The sequence below is a fragment of the Pangasianodon hypophthalmus genome, chromosome 21, assembly GCF_027358585.1.
Source record: "Pangasianodon hypophthalmus isolate fPanHyp1 chromosome 21, fPanHyp1.pri, whole genome shotgun sequence".
Classification (NCBI taxonomy): Eukaryota; Metazoa; Chordata; class Actinopteri; order Siluriformes; family Pangasiidae; genus Pangasianodon; species Pangasianodon hypophthalmus.
The window spans coordinates 9,303,003-9,330,805 of NC_069730.1; the positions used below are offsets into that span (position 1 = coordinate 9,303,003).

Sequence of the window (27,803 nt, forward strand, 5' to 3'; positions counted from 1 at the left end):
TATTTTCAGAGAGATGTGTCCTTTTCTCAACAATAATTCTTAGTTATTGTGAAAATCTTTTTTGAATTATTATAGTAAAAGCAGATGTTTTTAAAAACAAGATCCACACCAATTGCACTTTATGTCCTATACCAAATTTAACAGCAACCCCCTATAAACTCGGTTTTTGTTTATAACAAACAATTTAAAAATGTTTTAATTACTTATAGGAATAATTTGTATATTTTGATAAAGCATGAACACTAAAAAACAGCATATTTGTAACATGAGGAAACACTTGGGATGAATGGTATTTCATGAAAAAAATTCAACCAATTAAATGAACAAAATTAAGAAAAAAAAAAAAAGTCTCTCACTTATTTTGATCATTTCATTTTATTGCAGGTTATATAATTACAACACAAACTTCTGAACACTGACAAAAATGCCACATACAGTAGGGCATGGATGTATAGTGTAGAACATTGGTGGAATTTGGTGGTTTTTAATATTATTTAGTAAAACAACAACTGATGAATATATTATTGACAACTTGAGTGAAAAGTAGAATCTCTGAAATAATTACATGAATGAATTTTTTTATATGTCCCCTTTTTGCTTTAATGACAGCTGGACAGTTTTTACATGAGCTGGCATGGACTTCACAAGTTTGTGCAAAACCTTATAATCCATTTTTAGATCAAATCCATGGGAGAATCGTCTTAACACATGCTTCAATAGAAAAGATTAGGCATGAGGAAAAGCTGACCTTTTGTACAAAGCATTTAACATGGTCAGTATCACAAATTTACTTACATATAAATAGGGACCTAGAAATAGTGCAGAATCTTGAATATTAAATATTCAAGATATTGAAAATTTACTTTCTTTGTTTTAAATATTTAAAAATTCTAAAACTTTCTGTTTATTTCTGTATAAATCCTAGATTTTCATTGTGGTTTCAGACTTTTGGACCCCACTGTATGTTTTTTTATACTGTATGTGCAATATAACACGGATTACAATTACATTTTTTCATTACATTAAATAACATGAATTACAGTTAATGACATTATTTAAGTTAAAAATGCAAGAGAACGATGTAAACTCTTGATCTCCAGTGGAAATTTTCCCACTGAAGACATTTGGGTTTGAGATTAAAATACAATAGTTCAGAATTTCAGCTTTTATTTCCTGATATTTACACCTAGATATGCTAAACAACTTAGAGCATGGTACCATTTGTTTGAACCCATCCATTTTTGGATGTGACTGACTGGTGTTTCTTGTTGCCCAGGTGTGCCCTGTTAGATCGATTGGTTAAATAATTATTAGCTCTGAATATCTACTTTGGATTTTAGCCCTGGGTTTCACCTCTGAAGACTGCATTTGTTGTTAAAAAGGATAAACAAACATGAAATCCAGAGAGCTGTCTATGGGAGAAAAGCAAACCATTTTGAAGCCGAGAGAAGAGTGAAAATTGATCTGACCCATTCCAGAAGCACTGGTCATAGCCCATGGAAAGTCCTGAAAAAGAAAGAAACCACTGGTGTACTAACAACCAGACAGGTCGGAAAAGGGAAACAACAGCAGTTGATGACAAACATTGTGAGAGCTGTGACGCTCAGTGACATCAGCAATAACCTCCACAGGGAAGGGGTGATAGGTATTACAATCCACCATTTGAAGAAGACTTTGAGAGCAGAAATATAGAGGCCATACCACAAAATGCAAACCACTCATCAGCAGTAAGGATTGGAAGGTCAGATTGGAATTCACAAAGAAATACAGAGATGAGCCACAAAAGTTCTGGAACCAAGATGAACCTCTACCAAAGTGAAGGAAAAATGAGTAGAAAGTAAGCATCTGCTTATGATCCAAAATATATGAGCTCATCAGTCAAGGAGGTAGTGTCATGGCTTGGGCTTGCATGGCTGCTTCTGGAACGGGCTCACTAATCTTTAATGATGCTATAACTCATGGTAGTAGTAGCAGAATGAATTCAGAAGTCTACAGAAACATTCTGTCTGCCAATTTATAGAGAAATGCATCCAAACTGTAGCAGGTAACATGCAACATCACACACGTGCCATGCGCAGCAGTGATTTTCAGTATGGACCAGTTGTATCAGAAGATAGGAACAACTACTGGAGGGAGGATATGATGCTACCGGTGAGTGAATAGTCAACACAGTTTGATTCTGATTCATATAGGAATTTATATTAATAAAAGAAAATTTCTTCTCATTGTAGTTTGTTTCAAGTAGAAGAATCACATTCATCAACAATTAATTAATAGTAGTCAGCAGATCTGAACAATTGTCACAAATTATTCTGTTGTCTCTTATAGGACCAAGAATTCAACAGTTCAACAGCTTCAATTCAGTTTGATGACGTTTCACACTCTTCACACAATGTGACAATAAAATAAATTCTCAAAAAAAACAATACTGTATCTGTTTCCTTCAAATCAATTCACAATAGTAAACTCTTCAACAAAACATTACATTCAATAACCCAATTAAGCAAAAGGAATTGTAACTGGATGTTCAGTTTAACTCAGAATGCAGAAAATAAATGTAGATAACACTTTTCCTTTCAAATCTCTATATTCAACGATATAAGTTGAGAACACGATAACAACGAATTGATTCATTTGAACAAGGTTCGCGAATCAAACGACTCAATTAATCAAAGTTCGTGAATCAAATGATTCAGTTCAGAGAGTTGAACACTCATTTGATCAGTTCAAGTTCAAAAGACAAAGTCTCTCCGTTTCAGAAGCAAAAAAATCAAACAAGTTCGAAGTATCAGAGTCTTTTGTGTCCCAAAGAACAAGAAAATTTTGAATTCTCCTACCAGTTGATGGTTTCAAAGCACAGTTCAAAGGTCCGTGGGCAGCTCGCCATTTGTGCACATGTAATCGCGTACGAACACAGATGATTCCTCACCAAAGGATTACGTTCGGCACAAAATGGGTATCTCTTGCAGGAGATCGTGTTCATAAGAAGAAACACAGGGGGAAAAACCCCAGCCTTGCAAAACACAAGGCAAACACAATAATTAACTTCTGATTCAAACACTTCCATCACAAATGCACACACGCACGTCTCAAATGACACATTAATACAACTTTTCGACAGTTAATAAACACATTGACACTCATAAATCACTCTTTGTCTTGTCTCATGACCCATTTAGCACTTTTACACATGGTAGCTTTAGCTCACGTGCTAACTAGCTCAACGCACGCCTGCTCAAAATTGAATTGTAACGAATTATTTCAAAATGATATTAGACTAATATATGAAAATTCACTCACCAGAGCAAAATAGAATGATATATTCTCACAAAGAAGATTAATCACAGGGCTTCAACACTCTGGGATCTGCTCCGTTTACAATCCTGCGATCTTCACTTCAGGCTGACGCATCGATTCTGTAAATTCCGCTTTCCAAGTGCACTCAATCACATTTATCGTTAGATTAATGTTTAACGCAGGGAGTTTCTGGAGAAACGCTCCATGCTGCTGTCCCGTATAATATCATCTTTCCCTCTCTGCTCATGCTGAAAACGGCAGCAGCGCCAACGCCACATACGGGCGGGGCTTATGAATGAGTTGTTATTACTGGCTCTTAGGGAAGTCTGTCACTGAAGTGAGATCAGTGATTTAATGAATCTTTTGTCCTCCTGGAACTTTCCCCCTTTTTTCTCTTTTCTTAGCTTCCTTCAACTTTTCCTTACATTTTGAATTATTCTTAATCTCTTTGCTAGCAGCCTGGGTTACCCGGGTTACAAAACTAATTAGGAGGAACTTCATTATGGAGCAAGACAACGACCTAAAAACACACTGCCAACACAATAAAGGACTTCATCAGTGGAGAAAAAGTGGAAGGTTTTAGACTGGCCAAGTCAATCACCAGACCTTAACTCAATTGAGCATGCGGAATGTGCGTTCACAGAGTGGAGGGGGAGGTAAGCTTGGAGAGGTCTGGGGGGCTAGGGGCCGGGGAGGCCAAAGCGGTGGCACTGGATGGAAGGGCTGACTTCAGACATGAGGACTAGCAGAAAGGACTCCAGTTAGCAACCCTCCTGGCTGACCAGTCTATGTAGGGATTGTGCTTTCTCAACCAGGAATAGCTTAATACCAATGGGGTACATGGTGAGGGAATGATGTTAAGCTGCACCTGGTCATGATGATTCCCAGAGAGAACTAAGAGCTAAGGTGCAGTGTGATGGGTGACCAGGCCCAAGAAGCTCCCGTCCAGGGTGTTCACAGTAATGGGAGGGTCCGGTAGCTCAATGGGGAGGCTGGACTTGGAAGCCAGTCCTCAGCACCCAAGCCGATCAGCGCAGGCAAGGGAACTGAAATCGGGTGGGCGCGGGGCCGGCTGGTTCTCTCCCTGCACCACTCCCACATACAGTTATCTAACCAAATGGCCAGAGAGAACAAAGGAGTCCACTTCGTCCCTGAGAGCTAGCTCATCCTTGACCTGCTCGTTAAGGCCATTAACGAACCCCGCCTGAAGTTCCACATCATTCTATCCAGACTCGGTGGCCAGGATTTGGAACTCAACAGAGTACTCCGCCAGACTACGGGGCCCCTGGCAGAGGGAGAGAAGGCATTTGGCAGCCTCTCTTCCCTGGACGGGATGATCAAATATCATCCCACCATCACAGATCGTTGGTGAAGGACGAGAGGGTGGACCATAAAGCTGGCGGCCTGACCCAGACAGCGGTGGCCCAGGCCAAGGTGTCACCCCTCAGTAGTCCCATGATGTAGACGATCTTGGCATCATCAGAGGAGTAGATTAAGGGACACTGGGCAAACACGAGGGAACAATGGAGGAGGAATGACTTGCATCTCCCTTGCTACTTGCCTTACGCTGCAGAGGGCTGCGGAGGGCTGGGAGTGAGCAGTGTTCTCTGGAGCAATCAGGAAAGGCACAAATGTGAGCGCCATGCCCAGTTACATACAGACACGCACACACAAACAGAAACAAGAGAAAACACACAAGGAAGGGGAAAACAAATGGAAAACGGGGAAACGCAGAAAATCAGCTACGGCCATGACAACACCAAGAAAAATTCCAAAATACATGTATATAGCAAATAAAATGATTCTGGTTATGCGTCACATGACCTGTTTACATTTCGCTGGAACCTACTTTAGTTAAATTGGCTCACTGCTCCATACCGTACTTTAGCCAAGTTTATACAAACTCTACTTGCCATTTTATAATTTCTGGTTTTCTAATTAGACTTAATTTAACAGATGTGATTTATTGTTAATTGTTTGTTACTTCAGGTTCATGGATTTGTAGCTAGTTTTTTTAGTTATCTTAATTCAGAATAAGTTCACTAACATTAGCCACTTACAGATTTCACAGTACGCCATTTTCCCTCATGGTATAATTTCACTTTTTAACAGCTGTATAGTCATTTGTGGTGAGCACTGTGAAATACATTAACTAGCTGACTAAGGTTCATACATTACTGTAAATATGGATAACTAGTCAGTGAAAGTTAGCACTGACCATGTTAGGTTTTAGCTGTAGTTGTAACCATGGCAATGTCAGACATGAGCACCCTGGGATTCATTTAATGTAACTCACGCAACGCTATCAATCTGATTATAATACTGACGGGGTGTAGCAATGGCGTGGTGTGGGAGGGTCAAGTCATGAAGCTGCATTCTGAATACTACTATGCAGTAGTATAGTCTCAAAATGACAAAGGACGGAACAAGCACCTGATTAGCCTCTATGGATAGAAAAAGGAAAGAAATCAGCATGAGTGTGTCAGTTTAGCAAGGTGAGATCTGAGAGTTGACCAGGGAGATCACAAGCTTAAGTTTTACTGGGATTACGTTTCAGCTGATGAGCTGTCTGCCAGACATGCTGAGATCTGAGCAGAAGAGTGTCTGTGGAAGGAAAGGAGAGGATACGTTGAGTCCCATCCACATAGCAGTGATATGAAAACCCATGTGATGATATGACCTCAATCCCCAAGGGATCAAGAATAGAGAGCGAACAGAAGAGGTCTGAGTACTTAGCCTTGTGGGACACGAGTGGAGAGACTGCATGGAGCAGATGTGGATCCCCTCACTGTCACCGGATGTGACCAACCCTCCTGGTAGGAAGCAAACCATTGCCATGCTGTACCATGAATTCCAAGACTCAAGAGAGTGGACAAGATTGAAAACTCCCTAAAAAATACTTTTTTTTAAAAAAATGCTGACCCATATAAGTGGACTGTGTGTGTGGATTTTCTGAAGTTCTCTCTGTTCCCACATGGGAAATTTTATGAACATTGCAGGGTAATAAAAAAAAAAACACCCTGTACAACCATGGTGAGCAATGTATAGCATATACAGTGGGGTCCAAAAGTCTGACACCACATTGAAAATCTGGGATTTTTTCATTTAAAATTGTAAATAAACAGAAAGTTTTAGAACTTTGAAATTTATAAACTAAAATAAACTAAAATATAACTTGTGGAGTCCATGCCAGCTCGAGTACACACTCATTTAAGCCAAAAGGGGACATACCAAATGCTAAGAAACTGAAATTCATGTAAATATTTCAAAGATTCTACTTTTCACTCAGGTTGTTGCCAGTAATATAATTTGTAATGAAAATTGTTGTATTAAATTAGAAAAGAATGAAAAATAGAAGCATTTTCACTAGTGGAGAAACGCTTCATGCTTTTTGAAAACTGATGCTTTTTGCTACTGTAAAAAAGCTTACAGCTTCTCAAGTGTCCATAAAACCAACAGAATTATCCAAACAGTTGCGACTGACCTTTAAGGCACAGCAGAGCTCTTCAAAAGAAAAAGCACTCGTGCCTACAATTTCCAAACAGCTATCAGGACATAATAATGCAGTATTACAGGCAAACTATGGTGTCTGCTATCTTTCATGGTATGCACAACATGGCTGGACTGGAAAGGTATATTTACATATATACTGTGTAGAGAACATAAGGTTTCTATTTGTAAGATACTAAAATCTATGCTAGTAATCTAAGTTAATTAAGTTTAAGTTTAGTTAGATAAGTTTTGATTTTCACTTAATATTATCAATCAAGAAAATAACGCAACAGTTGTGAGTCAGTCCTTCAGCACTGAGGACCAAGCTCTCAGGACAGACTAATAAAATGGAGTTGTTGCTGACAAGTACATTTCACTCAACTTCAGCATGAATAGATGTTTATCATTAAGCCATGTCCATGTGCAAGCTCTGTCAGCCTATGCCAGTCCTTCCCCATACAACAGCCTCTGGTTTAGACATGACAGGACAGGTCACTCTCGCCCTGACCCTGTGGTGGAAAATGGAGAACAGAAGCACAAGTCTAGTGCTATGTTTTCCAGAAGTTTACAATGATACCATGATCAGTGACCCCAGTGGTTCAAGGACAATGAACTGATGCCACAGCATGGAAGCGATCAGGTTGTTAGTGACTAGTAATCTCCTCCTGTAGTCCACTGAGACAACTTGACACACACCTTTTCCACTACCCATTCACACTTCTAATTCTGAAATTGTGCTTTTCCTGAAAACACCCCTAGATAATTCACTCCAGCTATTCCTCACTATACACTGCCTGGTAAAATTGGAGGCCCTTGTCTCTGCCATTGTTCTGTTAAAAACTCTTGCATTTTTCTCAGTTAAAGATGCTACTGCATAAATAGCTAAAATATAGTTTAGAGCTTGAACATCCTCTTGATGTCTGACAAAAATGGTCATGTTATCTGCATAGGGCAGTACTGTGCTATGATTGTGCATCATTGTTTCAGCATTTAAAAACCTCAAACAAGTCCACTCCAACAGTATTTATAAAAGTTGGTTGGCAGTTGATTGATGCCTGGTGCACATCCAACTGTGAGCTGCTGAAATACAGTTGTTACATCCTCCAATTTAAGGTCTGCATCTGTTCTGTTGTCATTTTGGGCAGTTTCCTCAGTAACTCTTCTATGCAGTACAGGTTGCAGTTATCAGCACTGTAGAGGTTTATGTAGAGGTCTGTAGTAATTCTCCTTATTTCAGCAGATGTAGCTGTGGTTCCATCTGGGCACTGGAAATATAGGATTTGTATAGGATATAGAATGTTTTGTTTTATTGGGAGGTTGAAGAAGATTGCACTAGGAACATCCATATCCTCAATGCAGGAAATGTCAGGGCTTATTAGTGCTCCCCTGGCTTGTTCATGGAAACAGAGCTTGAAGCATTTCTCTTCTGATTGACTGCTCATTCTTGTATAATCCTTTATCATTCCTATTGTGTGTGCAATGTATTGCTAACAGCATATTTTAATTTGCATTTTTCACGCCTCCCAGAACAAAACCAAGCTAAATTCTGTGTGACACTTCTCGTGTTGGGTTGGAAATGAGGAAGGGGAGGCAGGCTGGGGACAATTTAAAATAGCTCTTTATTTTTACTTTCGCTTTTCAGTGCACTAAACCCACACGCAGACACACGGCTCCATGCTGGTTGGCTCTTTCTCTCTGGCTTGTTATGGGAGATTCTGAAGGCTCAAAAAACACACACATAAGTAAACTCTGGCTAATAACACACAGTTGAGAATCATTATGCATTACCTGCCCGTTTGACCTGCGTGATGGGAACACAGGGCAAAAGGGTGTCCCAGTAGGTAGTATTGGGGAGTGAGGACCGTCCACTTGATGGCCAGACAATCCTTCTCAATCGTGCTGTACTTTGACTCCCTCACCGAGAGTTTCCAGGTAATGTACAGCACAGGGCGCTCTTCCCTCTCCACCATGTGGACAATATGGCCCCCAGCCCTCTGTCCGACAGGTCAGTCTGTAAAACAAAAGGGAGAGAAAAGTCAAGTGAATGCAACAGCGGGCCCCAACACAAAACCACTTTCACATGGCAGAAAGCCTGCTCGCAGGGCTCCGGCCACTGAACCAGATCTGGTACCCCCTTTTTAGTGAGGTCAGTCAGCAGGCTGGTGATGTCGGAAAAAATTAGGTACAAATCTTCTATAATAGCCAGACAGCCCCAGGAACTGCCTAACCCCCTTTATGGTCTTACGTCTCGGGCAGGCCGCAATCGCTGCCATCTTATTAATTTGGGGATGCACCTGCCCATGACCCAAGTGGAAGCCAGGTACTGTACATCCACCCACCCAATTGCACACTTCTTTGGGTTTGCTGTGAGTCCTGCCCATCTCAGAGATCTCAGGACAGCCCTCAGCTGTTGCAAATTCCACTGCCAATCATTACTATAAATGATTGTCATCTAAATACATAGCGGCATAGGCAATATGCGGGCAGAGGATTCTGTCCATGAGTTGTTGAAACATCACTGGGGCTCCAAACAACCTAAACGAAAGGGCGACAAACTGGTGTGACCCAAACAGAGTGGAAAAGGCCATTTTTTTCCTGAGATATTGGAGTCAAGGGATTCTGCCAATACCCCTTAAATCCAGTGTCAAACAAAAGCAAGCCGCACCTAACCGATTGAGCAGTTCATCAATGCAAGGCGTGGGATATGCATCAAGACACTGCGTTGACTTTTCTAAAATCCACACAAAAACAGACCGACCGTTTGGCTTTGGGCACCAAAACCACCGGGCTGCTCCAGTCACTGTGGGACTCCTCAGGCAACCGGTATGGATGACACACCGGTATGAGGTGGTATATTTGAAATGCAGCACCCCATCCGTGCACCTGACCTCATAGTCAGTTTCTCCAACCCGCCATGTGACCTCAAACGGTCTTTGCAACTTTGCTAGTAATTTAGAGCTTGACGTGGGTGGCAAAACGAGCACTTTATCTCCTGATGCAAATTCCTGTAGCTGAATACTCGTTATACAGCTGGGATTGATGTTCTTGTGCCTGTACAAAATTCTCCTGTGTTAATTGTCCCAATGTGTGTCTTTTGCTCTCTCAAGAGTTTTGCTCTCAAGTCAAGAATGTATTGAATTTCTTCTTGCTATTAGAAGGTCCCTCCTCCCAATTTTCCTAATGACGCCAAAAGGCTTGTGCCCATACAATAATTCAAATGGGGGAAACCCCGTGGAGGCTTGCGGGACCTCTCATACTGCAAATAACAGGGGTTCAAGCCACTTATCCCGATTCCGGACATCACTGTGAATGAACTTACAAATCATATTTTTGAGCATTTGATTAAACTGTTTGACCAGTCCATCCTTCTGCAGATAGTAAATACTGGTGTGAATTGATTTAATTCCCAGCAATTCATAAAGCTCTGTCTGTGACATAAATGTAGTGCCCTGGTCAGTCCGGATATCGCGTTGCATAATCCACTAAGACTACCACAAAGCGATAGCCTCGCATGCACCTTTCTAATGGCCCAAAGAGGTCCATGCCGATTCTTTTGAAGAGAACCTCGATTAATGGTAATGGGCACAATGGCGCTTTTGGGGTGGCCGGCGGATTCACCAGCTAACATTCGCGACATGTGAACATCGCCACAAATGCCCGGCCAATAAAAACGAGCCATGAGACGGTTCAGTGTTTTACACCTGCTCCAAATGTCCAGCCATCGGATTATGGTGAGCCGCCTGGTATTCCCGACGGCTCTTCGGGACCAAAATTTGGGTCATTTCTTCTTTTGTTTGAGTGTTCTGCACCACTTGATATAGCCTCCCACACCATGCCTCACTACTGCAGGACACATCCATACATGTCTCCCTCAGTAATGTCTGAAAACCTGACCAATTTGTCCCCAGAATTAGTGGATGGGTGTGGACTAACCGCCGAACTCCACCCTATATTTGTGAACATCCCCATGCATGCGCCTCAAAGTCACCACATGTGCATTTTCCAAAGCCCCACACTGAATCAGGCCTTGATGGATGGTGGTCTGGTTACACCCTTAATCCACCAAAGCCTGATGTGTACTCCCTTGTATACTCACTGCCATTCTCACTGAGTACATTCCTGCTCAATCGGGGGAGGCTTGCACCACGTCAGGAATCCAGATCAGTATTCCCGCTTTCCGGAGGGAGCGCTGATCATGGAAATGCCTGGCTTTCCTGCCGCGCCAGCAGTCCTGCCAAGGCTTTGCCATGGTCCTGGTGGGCACAGAAGGTTCTACCTGTGTGGAAAGAGTTAGGGGACACATCAGGGGTGAAGGAAAAGGAGAGGATGGAGGGGTAGGGAAACCCTGGGGCCCGGGGAGCTGGTTTCGAGGGAATTGACCCCGATTTTGAAATCTGTGACTAACAGATTGTCAAAAATAGAGCGCCCTGGAATGCATTAGGATTGGTCAGCATGAATAACTTTTATTTTTATTTTAATAACCACTATTTTCAAGCAGTTTGTTATAGCTTTGGAGAGCATGTTATAATCTACCCCCAGAAGTGAAATGGGACACCAGTTTTTTCAAATATCCCAGATCTCCTTTCTTACGGAACAAGCAACCTCATGTAAGTACAAGTCAATATGCTGCTCCCTTCCTGGTTTATGCTCTACCATCTCGGCCTGTTGCCCAAATTCAGCTAGATTGTGCAATGCAACTGAGTGTGTTGTAATGCAAATCTCCTGCAGCCAATTGTTACAGGCACACATCATAATTCTTCACTTATTACATAAATTTACATTTAACCCCAGGCTAATTTGTCCCTTTTCACCATGCATATTTCCAGTATGAGACAGATGAACTAATTTGGCCCTTTTCACAATCAATATTTCCAGTATGAGACAGAAGAAATAATTTGGCCCTTTTCACTGTCAGTATTTCTACTATGAGACAGAAGAACTAATTTGTCCCTTTTAACCATCGATGTTGCCGGTATAGGACAGAAGCTCAAAACTCAGAAAATATTCACCAAATCGCTCAGCTAATGTGAAGCTGAATCGACTGAGCTGGAATTGTTTGACTTATGACTGTAAAAAAAACACAAGTAGAGTGAATGATACAGGGATAAGCCTCCTTTAAATAGCACACATAAAACAATGACTGGGACTAGTAGCATCCATGTATTTCAAATATTTAAAAACCTGTATTCAGGTTGCTAATTTCAGTGCTCAAATTCAACCAGTTAAATTCAGGTTGCAAAATTTACTACAAAAATTTTTTTAACATTAAGGGACAGGCAAAATCAAAGATAAAGGCAGAGGCGATTGAGCCTGGAGCGTGCCATCTTGCATCTCCTGACGTTATGTGTGTTAGAGCATTTGTCAGATAAGGCCCAGGAGGTTCTCTTAAACCTGTTTAACATCAGACAACGAAAATTACTTTCCAACTAGAAAGTCTTGAATTGACTTTCAGTCTGAAGGAAAGGAGTGAAAATGAATAATGAGCTAACGAGGAAATTAAAGATAAAGTAATAGAATTTCATAATTTTAGTAATAGGGTGTAAAATTATTTATTAAAGAGTTGGACATTCCAGTAAGCACTGTTGGATCAACAGTAAGAAAGTGGAAGCTGCATCACAACACCTAGACAAGGCCCTCCCTCAAAAACCAGACAGAGACTGGTGAGGAAAGCCACAGTGAGGCCAACAGTCACTCTGAAGGAGTTACAGAGCACAGTGGCTGAGAGTGAAGTGAAGGCTCATCAGCCATTTCAAGATCTTAATTGCATAATTGAGGACTGTCTGGTAGGCTGCTGTTTACAGACTATAGTTTAGCCTTCAATACCATAGTCCAATACAGGTTAGCCTCCCAGATCAGGGACCTCAGACTTAATGCCCCCCTCAGTGACTGGGTCCTGGACTTCCTCACAGGCAGACCCAAGGTAGTGAGAGTGGGCAAGTTTAACTCTAACAACATCACCCTGAGCACTGTAGCCCCACAAGGTTGTGTCCTGAGCCCCCTGCTCTACTCTCTCTACACACAGGACTGTATGTCCTCCCACAGCTCCACTTCTGTTGTCAAGTTTGCTGATGACACACTGGTTATGGGCCTCATCTCCAACAACAACAAGGCCGCCAAACTAGCAGCTTGGAGCCAGGCTAACTCTCAGTCTCTCTCTGAATGTCAGCAAAATCAAGGAGCTGGTTGTGGACTTCAGGAAGCGGCAGCAGTGGAACTACATCCCACTTGAGAGTGAGCAGCTTCAGGTACCTTGGAGTACACTCTGAGGACCTGACCTGGGCTCATCACATCTAAGAGCAGGTGAACAAAGCCATACAAGCATCTGAGACTGCTGAGGAAATTCAGGGTCTCCCCAGCAATCCTGAAAAGGTTCTATACTGGGGCTATAGAAAATTTACTGTCTCAGTGCATCAGAGTCGTATGCTTAGCTGAGAACATCTCTGGGTCTGCTCTCCCCTCTCTGCATGATATGTACACTAGACAATGCAGTACAAGAGCTGGTAAAATCATCAAGGACTCCACCCACCCCGGTAACTTTCTATTCAGTCTGCTGCAATCAGGCAAGTGCTTCCATTGTCTGATAGCTAAAACTGAGAGTCTCAGGAGGAGCTTCTTCCCTTAGGCCATCAGACTCTTCAATAGGTATATGTCCACCACTCAGATTCCTTAAGACTCCATAAAGACTCTCCAGTCACTCTACAATCCACTGAAACTCTGCACACTGCACTTTGTATTGTTACTACAAGTAACATATTTACATATTTTGTACATGTAATAAACTTGCATATTTTGTACATCCATTTTTTGCACATTCCTGTACATAGATTTCTTATTTCTTAATATATCTTATTATTTCTTATTTCATACTATTTCTTATTTTTTATTAATTTCTGGTTTTTAATTTAGTTATTTAAATGTACAGTTGAAAGAGGAGTAGGCAAGGTTTTTATTTCACTGCAAGTTATACACTGTTTATAACTGTGTATGTGACAAAATCTTGAATCTTGAATAGAAAGAAGCCATTGCTCAAGGAGAGCTATATGAAATCACAAGAGCGACTCAGTGAAGATGTTTTTTTTTTTTGGTGGGAGATACTATATATGGTCAAGTGTCAAAACCCTCTGTGTGGTGCAACCCAAAGGCAGGCCATACCTCAATTAACACCATCCCTACAGTGAAATATGTTGGTGGCAGCATCAATGATCCCAAACACAAGACCAAAGGAGAGGTTAAAACAAAGTCAGATCTGAACCCCATTGACAATTTATGGCACTGTTTGAAAACTGCAGTCAACAAATGACATCCAAACAATCTGAAGATCCTGTAGCAATCTGCCAGGAAGAATGGACAAAAATCACTCCCAAACAATGTGCAAAGCTGGTACAAACTTACCCAACAGACTTAAAGCTGTTATTACAGCAAAATGTGGTTCTACCAAGTACTAGTCTGAAGGGGTTGAATACTTTTGCAAGCAGCAAGGTTACAAGGATTGCATATTGATTTTATTGGGCTATTTCTTAAATTATTAAAGACCATTCCTTTTTCTCTATCAATATTGGATGCATACACATTTACAAAGATGCATACTTGTTTACTGATTTGGCCAGTTATTAACATAAGACCTTTACATACATCTTTATCTGAAATTACAGTTAGAGGTAATCAATGAGAAGATAAAACTGCCACCTAGCGTAGGTGTTCTGGTACATATTTTATATCACAATTTTTTTCAGGCTGGATCATGATCCATGATTTTATCACAACTACTTTCATGTTGGTTTTTAAGAATATTTTGCAAGTTACAGAACAACCAAACTAATTTCCTTACTGATGGAAAATATAGCTCTACAAGGAAACATGACCTCAAATAAAAAGAATAACAGAGACCACTTAGGCCAAAGTACCTTTTCAAACTAATTTTAATAAAGTGCATGTCCCAACTATAAATGAAAAATGTAAACAATTATTTCTAAAATGTAATCAATCAAGCACGAATACTGTATTTATAAAATGTTAAATAAAAAGTACATCACCTCTGCTAATGTCTTCCATATCTAAAACTGCAATAAATGGAAAGGTGATTGACAGAAGAGTGAGTAAATAAATATGTTTAAATACTGAATACATTAGCTGAGTTGGTTTTACTATTTATTTATTTATTTATTTATTTTAAAAAAAATTATTCCTTTTCTTAATTGTTTGATTTTTATTGTACTCTTGGCATTCTGTGTACAGCTGAGGAATGGCAGTATTAGAAAAATATTTGCAACTTGTAAGTCACAATAACAAGGTAACAAATAATGAAGATCAAATATTTTTCACTTAAAACCCTAGTTTCTGACCATTTTGATGGGTATTGTATCCTTGACCAGGTAAATATCACAGCATCAGTGATGTCTGTCCAGTGCTTATTTATTTATTTATTTTTATTTTATTTATTTCCTTTTTTATTTATTTTAAAGGAGTGCCTTTATCAAATGCATTAATTTACTTCAGTGCTGTTTCTGGCTGCAGTGCTGTTCACATGAGCTCCCTGTTATCTGGATTTTACCACACACTTTGGGGTGCTTTCTTGGTGCATAAACAATGTCATTTCGTCAATGTGCCAATCCCGCCTTTGCATATTTTACAGATTTTTATGCTTTATGCTTCCTCAAGCTAAACTTTTCCTAAGTGAAGGCAACTTAATATCTCAGTCTCAACAACATGCTGTACTGATCTAATAAATTTAGCTGAATTAGCTCTGTAACAACCTCCACCCTTTTGGGAAGGATCTCTACAAGATTTTGGAGTGTGTGTGTGTGTGTGTGAATATGTGCCCTTCAGTCAACGTTCCAATTCATCCCAAAGGTATTCAGTGGGGTTGCAGTCAGGGCTCTTTGCAGGCCACTGGAGTTTCCACAAAGTTGGAAGCACACAATCACCTAAAATGTCTTTGTATGCATTAGCATTAATGTTACCCTTCACTGGAAGTAATTGGCCTATCCAAAACCCTGAAAAATAGCCCCAGACCATTATCCCTCCTCCACCAAACTTTACTCTTGGCACTATGCATTCCTGTAGGTAGCGTTTACTGCTTTGTCGCTAAAGGATTCCATTTCACAATAACAGCATTAACAGTTGACCTGGGCAAATCAAGGAGGGCTACTACCAATATTTGTCTATGGAGATTGAATGACTATGTGCTTGATTTTATGCACCTGTTAGCAATGGGTGTGGCCAGAACACCTGAACTCAATAATTAGGAGGGGTGTCCACATACCTTTGGGCATATATTGTACTTTCGTTTTGCCTTTAGTAGTTTATCACCAGTAGACATCACCTGGCAGACTGCACATTCTGCATCTTAGACCAACCTGAACAATCTGATAATAGGCTCTCTTCTTCCTCCTTTCCTTTGAACTCACACTCCTCTATTTCTTTGCCCTGGTCTTCACTCACAGCAGACTTCTGACACAACATCCCTCTCCACTGACTAAAAACTAAGTCCTGCTGCTGATGAATTCTTGCTTGAGCTCTTCTTCACGTTATTTTCACCCGTTTCCCAATGTTGTCTGCCCACATGGCCTCATTGTGTCAATGCTGAACCCGGCAAGTTGTTCTGCAACTGCTCAAATCTGAAGAGTAAATAATAAAGTGCTAATCAATAAATTGTAAACAATAAAATTTAAAAAATGCTCACTTTAAATAGTATTTTAACTGTTACTTTCATAGACAAAAAATTTTTAACAAAAAACTTTAACAAAACTTTAACAAAAAATTTCTCCTTTATAAAACAACTCTTGCAACAAACAGTGATATGATCACATTATGGATAAATAAATTTAATTATCTCACACCACAACCATAATATTATGTTCATATAAACAGGTCATATGATGTGCAAGGATATATAATGGCTGTAGTTCATTATAATGGCCAGTTTAAATGTGCAGGATTGCTTTGCTTTCTCTTTCATGTATCAGACTCTCAATAAACACACAGTGTAGATGATGTAAACTACAGTGACTCAATAAAAATAAAAACTAGAGCATTGTCATTCCCTGATTCATAGAATTGTGGATTTTGACACAAGTTACAGTGAAGTAGTTCGATACAAAAGCACTCACGCTGCTGAATCCAGACGAATTAAGACATTTTAGAAATGATTTCAAATACAAAGGCATTGTTCAAATACTCACTTGCATATCTTATTTACATCTACAGGATTAGCCCTGGCAGGGTCAAAACATCTCTGTCCATCAGGTTTCCAAGTTTAACTGTAATGTTTAAGGATGTTATACATAGCCATTAAACAGACTGATGAGCTCTGTTTCTCTTTAAAACTTTCTGCAGTGGGCATGATTGTTGTAATTGGGCTGTGTCTCAAATCGAAAACCCTCACTGCACATTCAAAAGTATTTACTAGAAAGTGCAGAAGACTAGTATACAATACAGATTTTGGTAGGTTTAAGAGGTTTTTTTTTTTAATTCCAACACTAATTGTAACAGGAAAACCAAAAGTGTTTGTACTCCCTAACAGTCTGTGACGGCAGCCCACACACATAAACCAGCAAGCACTCCTCATTCTACTGGCGTTATGGTGCTGAGAGGACAGTGCCAATTCAGCACCACCTGTGCTGTGGAGAGCACGGGAATGTGTGGCTGCCGGGGACAGAGTCTTTGCTCAGCCCTCTGCGTATGCTAAGCGCTACACTGGTGGAGAATGCGGGCCTGAGCATGGACCCCAGCCACAACCCCACTATGAATTTTCTCCAACACCTCCTGCAGACTAGCCTTCAGGTGACCCAGGAGCTGGCCCATGGACTTTGGCTCACCACACAGGAGTTGCTGGAGCTCAAACCGGGCCAGTCAGCCACCGCTATCCCTCTTCCCAACCCCTGCCGTTAGGCCCAGCGCCTCCTCACCAAGATGATTGGGGACGACGATGTCACTCTGGGAAGAGGAAGACTGGGCCCACATCCTAGCCCCCTTCCTCTCGGGGGAGGCCCAGTTGGCCTACCACCCCATGCTCCCCTGCTCGACCAGCGCAGCGGCAGAGTTTCACCGCTGGGCCTGCAACCCCAAGGCCACCCCTTGTGGCCAAATGGACAGCCTGCTCCACACCACCAAGAGGTGGCTCCAGCCTGAGCTCTGCACCGCTACAGAGGTTGTTGAGTGGGTGGTCGGGCTTCCTTTCTCTGCCACCCGAAGAAAGGAAGGCCATGGGCCTGAGAGGGTCTTGGAACCCCTGAGAGATACAGGAGGTCCTGGAATGTGCTCTAGTGACCCTGGGGTGAGCGGCATTACCTCCCAAGGCCACCGTTTCTCCAGCCCCAATTATGGAACACCACCTGATTAGCCCATGCCCATGCCTATCGAGCTGGACCTTGTTGCCACCGTCTCCCAAGTGGACAAGCCTTGGCTCGCCGGCTGCGCTCTCCATACTACACCCACATGGTGCAGGTCAACAGCAGGCCAGTCTCAGCCCTGCTGGACTCAGGAAGCATGATCACCCTCACCTGCCCTTTACTCCTCGACACCCCACCTACAGAAATGGGGACCCTGGCAGTCACATGCATGCACGTCCAGGAGGTGCCAACCGCCAGGGTCTGCGTGCAGAGCCAGGCCGGGGAGTGGCCCCTCCTCGTGGGTCTCATCCCAGAACTCCCAGTACCCCTGCTCCTCAGGCGAGACTGGCCAGGCTTCCCCACCAGCCAAACCTCCAAGTGGCAGCAGTGGAGAAGACTGACGACCACGCAGCCAAGGGTCCGGCAGGCCTGCTTGGCCCAGAGCAACAGAAACACCGGGGCAACATCTGCAGAGAACCCCAATCCTTCTAACCCTGTCTCATTCGTATTTACACAGGTCACCCAGGAGGGGAATTTTGGAAGGGAGCAGAAGGACGACGACCAGCTGAAACACTGCTGGAGCCAGGTGCAAGTCATTGAGGGGGTACAGCAAGATCCCAACCAGCGCCTGCCGGCGTCCTACTTCCTGGTCCACAGGGGCCTCCTCTACTACCACACAGAGCATAGAGGTCAGCCCTGTGATCTCCTGGTGGTCCCCCGCTCCAGGATGCTGTCCCTCCTGCACCTGGCACACTCCCATCCTCTGGGCGGTCACCCACAACACCTTGGAGAAGCTTTGGGACTGGTTTCTCTGGCTGGGGATGGATGCAGAGGTAAAGACTTTCTGCCAGTGGTGCCCCCAGTGCCAATGGACTGCCCCTCATCAGCCTGCTCCTACACCCTTAATCTCTCTCCCCATTATAGGTGTCCTATTTGAGCAGATAGGGATGAATCTCGTGGGGCCGCTGCCAAAGTCTGCCCGGGGGCATGAGTACATCCTGGTCATCATGGACTATGCCACCCGATACCCCAAGGTAGTGCCACTTCAGAAGGCCACCTCCCGGAACATCACCCGAGAGTTCCTCCTCCTCCTCAGCTGGGTTGGAATCCCCAAGGACATCCTCACCGACCAAGGTATGCCCTTCATGTCCAAACTAATGGCGAATCTGTGACGGTTGTTGCAGGTAAAGCACCTGAGGACGTCTATTTTACCACCCTCAGACAGACGATGGTGGAGCGATTCAACCAAACCTTGAAGAGGATGCTTTGGAGGGTGGTAGATGAAGAGGGGAGGAACTGGGACCTCCTCCTTCCCTACATCCTCTTCGATGAGACTCCTCATCCATCGGCTTCACTCTCTGAGATCCTCTTCGGATGGTGACCATCTAGCCCAGCCCTGGGAGTTTCAGCCTGGAGACCAGGTTGTCCTCCTCTTTCCCAATGCATCCTTCAAATTCCTGGTTCTCTGGCATGGCCTGTAAATGGTCCTTGAGAGGGTGGGTCCTGTAAACTACTGCCTGCAGCAACCAGATAGGCACACAGAAATCCAGCTCTACCATAGTAACCTGTTAAAGAAATGGACTGACCCAGCCCCTGTGGTGTCTGCATTTGTGAGTCTCCCCACAGATCCACCTGAGCGTGCCTTGGTCCACCGAGGAGGTGAGCTCACCCCGGCCCAGAGCCAGGAGCTCTCAAAAGTGGTGGACCAGTTTGCTGACGTCTTCTCCTCCACCCCTGGCCTGACCCTCTGGTCCACCACGACATCAAGACCCCACAGAAGTCATGGTCCACCAGCGGCCCTATCATGTCCCAGAGGCCCATCATAAGGCTATCGAGGAGGAAGTCAGCCAGGCATCATTGAAGAGTCTACCAGCCCCTGTTCCAGCCCCACTGTCATGGTGCCCAAGCCTGACAGAAGCATCCGGCTGTGCAACGACTTCCAGCGAATCAACCAGGTATCGGACTTCAACATCTCCCCCCTCCCTAGGGTTGACAACCTGGTGGAGCAGCTGGGGAGGGCCCGGTTCATCTCCATACTGGACCTCACCAAAGGATACTGGCAGGTGGCCCTGATCCTGGAAGCCAAGCCAAAGACCACGTTCGCCACCTCTGGTGGCCACTGGCAGTACTGAGTCCTCCCCTTCGGCCTACATGGGCCCCCTGTGACATCCCAGCAGCTTATGGACATCGTCCTGTGGCCCCACTGCCAGTATGCCACTGCCTACATCGATGATGTTGTAATCCATTCCTCCACCTGGTTCGACCACCTACACCATCTTAGGGAGGTCCTGGGTGAGCTGTGGAAGTCCAGGCTAACTGCCAACCCCAAAAATGTCACCTGGAGCTCAAAGACGTACAGTACCTGGGATACCGTATCAGCAGAGGACTCCTGATGCCACAGGAGAAGAAGGTAGAAGCCGTCAGAGGCTACCCACGACCGACCACGAAGAAACAGGTACGTGCCTTGTTGGGGTGGCTGAGTATTACAGACGTTTTATGCCTAATTTCTCCTCAATTGCCTCTCCCTTCTCAGATCTCACAAAGAAGGGCCAGCCCGACCAGGTGTGCTGGAGTCGGGAAGCTGAAGAAGCCTTTGAGACCCTGAAGCAGGCACTGACCTGCTTTCCCGTCCTGCAAAACCCCGACTTCGACCTCCCCTTCACCGTGCACACAGACGCTTGGGAGACAGGGCTGGGAGCTGTGCTATTGCAGACCTTCAAAAGGGAGAAGCACCTGGTCCTCTACGTGAGTTGGAAGCTGACCCCAACCAAAAGAAAGCATGCCACCGTAGAGATAGAGGCCCTGGCCATCAAATGGGTGGTGGAGGAGCTATGGTACTACCTGGCTGTTCGACACTTAACCCTTGTGACGGACCATGCCCCCCTGCCAGGGCTAAGGATTCCAATGCCCAGGTGAGATGGTGGTTCCTCTCTCTACAGGACTTTGACTTCAAGGTGCAACATCAGGCGGGGGCTCAGCATGGCAATGCTGACGGTCTATCTCGCCAATATGCACTCTGGGGTCGACATCCATTGGCAGTAGGCTCGGAGCTGAGGGGGGAGGGTACTGTGACAACGGGTTTTCCAGCCCACACACATAAACCAGCAAGCGCTCCTCACTCTACTGCCGCTATGGTGCTGAAAGGACAGTGCCACTTCAGCACCACCTGTGCTGTGGACAGCACGGGAATGTGTGGCTGCCGGGGCCTCTCCCAGCACCCTCAGCAGCACCAACTGTCTGCCTGCCAACCACAGAGCCCCCTGGGTCCCACCGCTGCACTGCAACCTCTCCTGCGTCTTGCCCCCTTCAGGGACAACGACAGCCCCTTCACCCAGCACCAAGCCTGCACTACCACCTGGCACCACACTTACCCTTCCTGCACCTGTAAATAAAGACGCTTGTGCACCTTACCTTCCTCTCCTGTGGTCCTTGCTCAGCCCTCCGTGTATGCTAAGCGCTACAATACCTATGCAGTTTGAGACACAATACTACTTTGTTTTTTCAGTTAGGGACACAGTGTTACATGGTGCTTTACTGCCTCCACTATTTATGTTGGTATTGCACCACACGGACACATCATGTTAATTTCTGTGGGTGTGCCCAAGTGTCGTGCGAAAATTACTGAAGGATAAGCACAACGGACATCTTGCACATGTACAGGTAACAGCGAGTATAAATCAGCCTTAATGTAACTCATCCAGGTGGTGCAATACCAATGTAAATAGTGGCAGTATAGCACCATGTGACACTGTGTCCCCAGCTGAATAAAAAAATAGCATTGTGTCTCAGAAGCAGCATGTCAGAAAATATACGACAGAAAAAATGCATAAGAATATATACAGTCAGGTCTATAAGTATATAGACAGTGACACATTTTTGTAATTTTGCCTCTGTAGAACACCACAATAGATTTGAAATTATGCAATCAAGATGTGATTAAAGTGTAGACTTTCAGCTTTAATTTTAAGGGGTTTAACAAAAATACTGCATTAACTGCTTAGGAATTACAGCCAATTTTTTTAAAGTCCCTCCATTTTCACAGGTTCAAAAGTAATTGGACAATTGACTGAAGCAGTTTCATGGCCAGGTGTGCCTGTTTTCTCGTTATTTCATGACAAATTAAGGAGATAAAAAGTCTGGAGTTGACTCCATATGTTGAATTTGCATTTTGTAGCTGTTCATGGGAACTCAAAATGTGGTCCAACAAGGTGTTTCAATGCAAGTGAAGGAAGCTGAAAAAAAAAAAAAACAGGCCTATCAGATAGATAGCAGAAACTGGACAGGAGTGGCCTAATCAGCAATTTGGTACATTCTTAAATTCTTAAAAAGAAAGAATGCACTGGTGAGCTCAGCAACATCAAAAGGCCTGGAAGACCACAGAAGACAACTAAAGTGGATGATTGCAAAATTCATTCCTTGGTGAAGAAAAACCCCTTCACAACATCAAAGTCAAGAACACTCTGGAGGAGGTAGGCATAACTCCTTGAATTAAAGCTGTCTACACTTCAAAGTCTACACTTCAAACACATCTTGATTGCTTCATTTCAAATCTACTGTGGTGGTGTCCAGAGGCAAAATTACAAAAATTGTGTCACTGTCCAAATACTAACTGTCCTGACTGTAATTAAAACAAATACATAAGTTATATAAAAGACAATTTAAATAGGTTCTGTACTCAAAATTAACATGATTAATACATACTTGATCTCCAAGTACAAATAGTGGATTATAACATCACAGAAGTGAGAATTTGTTTTTGTAATTTGAATAATTTAAGGCCAGATTTTTTATTTTCTATTCATATCATAACCTTGTTCATATCAGTTTAGAGATGTTGAGATTTTATACTGTCCAGGCTTTTACTGCATTGTAAGAAAAAGTTCATTCAATTTCACCCTAAAGATGGCTATGGGTGTTCTTTCTTGGATAGCCTAAAAACAGCAATTAGTAAGAGCAGTTTACAATCAAGTCTCCATCACTGAACAGTTAACTACAATCTGATACAAGAAACTTAAAGTTAAATCTCTAATGATGCTCATACTCAAGTTCACTCTAACACACTCAGCACTGCTTGACTTTATAGTGTACAGTTATAGAAGTAAAATGATTTATAATCACACTATCCGGTGTCACCCAGATGAGGAAAGGTTCCCTTCTGAGTCTGATTCTTCTCAAGGTTTCTTCTTCTTGTCGCCTCAGGGAGTTTGTCCTTGCCGCTGTCACCTCTGGCTTGCTCATTAGAGATGAATTTAAATTTAAATTTTATATCTAGATCCCTGTAAAGCTGCTTTGTGACAATGTTCATTGTTAACATTGTTAACATTGTTAACATTGTTAACATTGTTAGGGGCAGTCGTGGCCTAATGGATAGAGAGTCGGACTTGCAATTTGAAGGTGAACCTGAAGGTTGTTGGTTCGAGTCTCGGGTCCGGCAGGGATTGTATGTGGGGGGAGTGAATGACCAGCGCTCTCTTCCACCCTCAATACCACGACTGAGGTGAGGCACCGAACCCCCAACTGCTCCCCGGGCGCCGCAGCAAAAAAGGCTGGCCACTGCTCTGGGTGTGCGTGTGCGTGTGCGTGCGCGCGCGCGCTTGGATGGGTTAAATGCAGAGCACAAATTCCTAGTATGGGTCACACTTCACTTCACTCACTCACTCTCTTAAATGCGTTATATAAATAAACCTGAATTGAATTTACATGATTCATACGTGTACATCCATGTGAATGAATTGAGTTGCAGCCAATATGAATTGATCATGCTCTGGAAAGAAATTGCAAAGCAAAGCTCTGGAATAAAATTGAACACAACATACTCACCCAAACTCAGGTTATGCAGCATTAATGCTACGCACTACACTACTGGGTCGCATACAGCTGAGACAGGTTACTTTAATAGTAGTCGTAATTGGCTCACTTCACAAATACAGTTGATTCTCTCTATATAATTCAAACTATTAGATTAGATACGTGTTTAATGTATTTTACTATAAGCAATGAAATCACATTTTGATTTCATAAATATATTTATGTAAACTAGACATTATATTTTTTCTTAAATCTGATTAATTACATACTCACTTTTTTCAGCGTGCACTACAGCAGAACAATTGTTCCTGATTATTGTTTCCGCCCGACAGAATTATGAAAGCACAAAGCTTGGCCAGTAGAATTCATCAAGTTAAACTAAGCTCCACAACTAAACCTGGAGCAGGTTTGTCCAAATGCATACGCTGTCATAGTAACTTAGCTTTGTTTGTGGAACCTAAATTGACAGAAATTAGCCGGCCTTATTGAAATAAACCTGGCTTATTGAGTTAGCTCGCTTTGTGGAATACTCCCCCTGGATTTCCCTGATTAGTGAATACTTTTGTACGGTGTGTTGTAATGTATGGTAATAGTTTTTGATTTGAGACAGAGCTTAATGACAACAATCACGCCCACTGCAGAAAGATTTAAAGAGCTTCCTCAAAAGAGAATGGGCATCCTTCATCGAAATGAATGATTCTCCAGAATCCCCACCAACACTACTACAGGAAACAGGGAATACCGTTCTCAGAGGTAAAATAATATCCTATGCATCATATAAGAAACTCAATTAACTGGACCAAATTCACTATGCTCCCTCTCAACATGAAACTCCCAGAAACTACAGAACAATCTCTACCCATCCCCATAAGCATCAACTACATCATTTATCTTGGTGTCAACGTCTCTGCCAAGCTGTCAGACCTGATTAAATTCAGTTTTAACCCATTACTGAACATCATAAATAATAATCTTCAATTCCAGAATCACTAAATTTTACTGGAAAAACAAACCATCCAGAATCAAATTAACCATCCTACAAAGACCCAAAAGTCATAGGGGACTTGATGCCCCAAACTTTCAACTTTCACCTACATACCACAGTGAATCATTTCGCAATAACTAACAGTACAGTCCTTATACAGACAAACCACATAACCAGAGCTATACCACACAGCTCAAGCATAATACTCACAAACACACGCAACTAAATCACACACATACAGTACACGCAACATTCACAGAAACCAGTGTTGGTGTTATACAATGTTAATTAACCGACATTCCAACAACTACTCTTTTCACATCCTCCTCATACTCCCCCTACCGTCTTGATAAGTATCATGTCCATGTCACGTCTACTGTCTTGTCAATTTTTTTTTTTTTTGTCTCGTCTGCTGTCCTGTCTGTTATGTCCTACACACACCACTCACCCATACTAACCTTTAAATACGAAGTACAATACATCTACAAATACGAATAAAATTTAAAAAAGAAAAAAGAAAAAGACGAAAAAAGAGAGTTTTAAAGAGAAACGGAGCCTGTCACTCTGTTAAATCGCTGTGCATGAAATCGCTAAATATTACAGTTCAACTTGCAAACCAGATAGACAGAGATGTTTCGGCTGTGACGTGCCATCTAGTCGACATCGCTTTTAATCCTCCAGATGTAGGAACAATGAACACGTACAATGCTGCTCACGTGGCAGCTGCGCGCGCGCACGTAAGCGTCGTGAAAGTTAAGTGAAGCGCCTTGAATCAGTCCTTACCGTGGTGTTCCGTCTGTATACGTCCCCGAGCTCTTCTGCTATTCTGCTCTGAGTGGGCAGCTGAAATGTTTGTGCCTGATATCTTCACAGTAAAAACAGCGCAATCTCTACATACTCGCAAACATCATTTATGAACCGTCACCATGTATACACCTGAAAGTTATGTCCTATAGGGACTGGTTATTAAGAAGCATGAACACTTGTCTGCGAAAAGTCAGCGCATGTTTTACCTGCCGATATTTTACACCTGAGCGGAATCAATTTTATAGAACTGGCGAACTTTCCGAAACGAGCTCATACGTTTTGTTTCACTTCACGATTCACGTATCACGTTTTGTAACAATCATCGCAGGTGCACTTAATAAGCTAACCTGCATCTTCTCTCCTTTCATCCATATTCCTGTTTTAGTTAGTTTGCTTGCCAAATGCTCCTTCATCAAGAACACTACCACAGCTTTACTCATGCGAGAAGAACAGCGTGTCCTCCACCATCGCTCCACTCTCGGGTGCGCACCTGACGACATGTGGCAGTGGCAGCATCTGCGCGCCGCCCTCAAAGGCTATTGCGTCCCGCACACTCCAAACTGTTTCGATCTCTCTAAAATTAACGCTCCACCATACCACTGTAACTTTACACCAATATTTGAAATACACAGAGAGAGAAAAGATAGAAGGTTGGTTCAAAGGCAGAGATCCCACATACGTCTCCTCAGTACTCAGCGCATGCGGTGGGCGGGGGGGCTGGGGCCTCTAACCTGTCTTTAGACACAGAAAGAAAAGCCGGAAGTGAACTTTAGGTACTGTAGGGGAGTAATCCATGCGCGAGCTTCACAACTGAAGGCAGCATCCTGTCAGCTTCAGAAGAGGGATGGTAGAGCGCGCGCGCAACTGTGCACTGAACACTAACGTTTGTCCAGTTGGTTTGGACAGTTTTGTCCCTGCAAAAGTGCAAAACGCCACGCCGGGAATTTGAGCGATAGCAGAGACTTCTATACCTGGAAGTGAAGTGATTGTTTATCTAGTTATTTTGACGGCTCGAGCAGACCGAAGGCAGCAGGATGCGCACGAACTGAGGTAGTCTCTGGCCGAAGACTTCAAGCCAATCTTCAAGACCTGAAATTGCGAGGATACATTCCCCCAGACTATCCCACAGGCCTAGATTTGAGAACAGACCTTTGCAGGTTGTGTTGTATTTCACTTTTTGAGGATGTACTTGGCGTTGCTGTTTGTGTCTGTTGTGGGATTGTCTACATCTGCTGTTGTAGCCCAGATCGGTGAGTTGGCTTTTGTTGTAAGTCATAGAAGGGGTGGTGTTTTGCGTTAGTAGTGTTGCTATGGAAAGTATTTGAGGTGTGCAAGTTCCCTAGGTTCGTTTTACACACTAGGACTACACCTTCTTATTACATCTTACTGCATTCTCGTTGACTTTTCTATTTCTAGATTGCATGTGTGTGTGTGTGTGTGTGTGTGTGTGTGTGTGTGTGAAGAAGATTTGCGTGCGTGCCTCTGCACTGGGGCTGTTTTGGTTTTCTTTCACCGCCCCGGACGCTGTCATTATTGAGGTCATGTAACACCCGGCCAAATCCCAATTGTCTTCTGATGTCGCTTTGTGGTAACAGCAGCCAAAATTCTACAAACAGTCGTGCTGTCCCGATCATCTTTATGCATTATGCGTCTGTCCACTTAGCATCCCCTCTGAGAATTTAAGGAATTGGTGGACTATTGATCCCACTCTCCTAAACATCTACTGTGTTCCTTGGTCTGTTTTATATGTCAGCAGTCTGCACTTAAAGAGTGACATTTTCAGCCCGGTGTTCGTGTCTGAACTGATCTCCATTATTCTTATCTCCGTGTGTGAACTGCAGACAACGCGTGCGGCGGTAATATCACAATCACAAGTGCTGGGTACGTGACGTCACCGGGCTATCCGTCGGGGTACCCGCTCTCGCAGCAGTGTGTATGGCTCATCAGCGCCCCTGACCCGCACCAGCGGATCCTCATCAACTTCAACCCACACTTCGACCTCGAGAGCCGCGAGTGCAAGTGAGTGTCACACCAACCCACTCCCACACCAACTCCAATATTTTCATATGCCACTTACACTCTAT

At 43.2% G+C, this 27,803-nt stretch overlaps 1 protein-coding gene and 1 long non-coding RNA gene across 20 annotated transcripts in view; one reads left to right on the forward strand and one right to left on the reverse strand.

Annotated features, from left to right (window-relative positions):
* Positions 1-27,803, forward strand: part of LOC113543049 (neuropilin-1a) — a 136,900-nt gene that overhangs the window by 60,318 nt on the left and 48,779 nt on the right. For 13 of the 14 annotated variants that reach the window (XR_008300662.1, XM_034314907.2, XM_053227613.1 and 10 more), the window contains one exon: positions 27,561-27,738. Coding sequence is in view for 13 of the 14 variants with exons in the window: in XM_034314907.2 (XP_034170798.2) it covers positions 27,561-27,738 (178 nt within the window). In the remaining variant the exon portion in view is untranslated. Of the gene's footprint in view, positions 1-26,513; positions 26,970-27,560; positions 27,739-27,803 lie in introns of those variants that run through there. The other variant, XM_034314911.2, reaches the window with a different exon arrangement.
* LOC113543051 (uncharacterized) lies at positions 357-26,413 on the reverse strand. Of its 6 annotated transcripts, none has more exons than XR_008300665.1 (3): positions 25,696-26,413; positions 10,886-16,406; positions 357-8,800 (listed from the first exon to the last, which is right to left on the reverse strand). It is a non-coding gene; the product is annotated as an uncharacterized LOC113543051 (long non-coding RNA). The 6 variants fall into 6 exon arrangements; XR_004580361.2 differs by having other exon boundaries at positions 10,886-11,065; positions 16,971-26,413; XR_008300664.1 differs by having other exon boundaries at positions 16,971-26,413.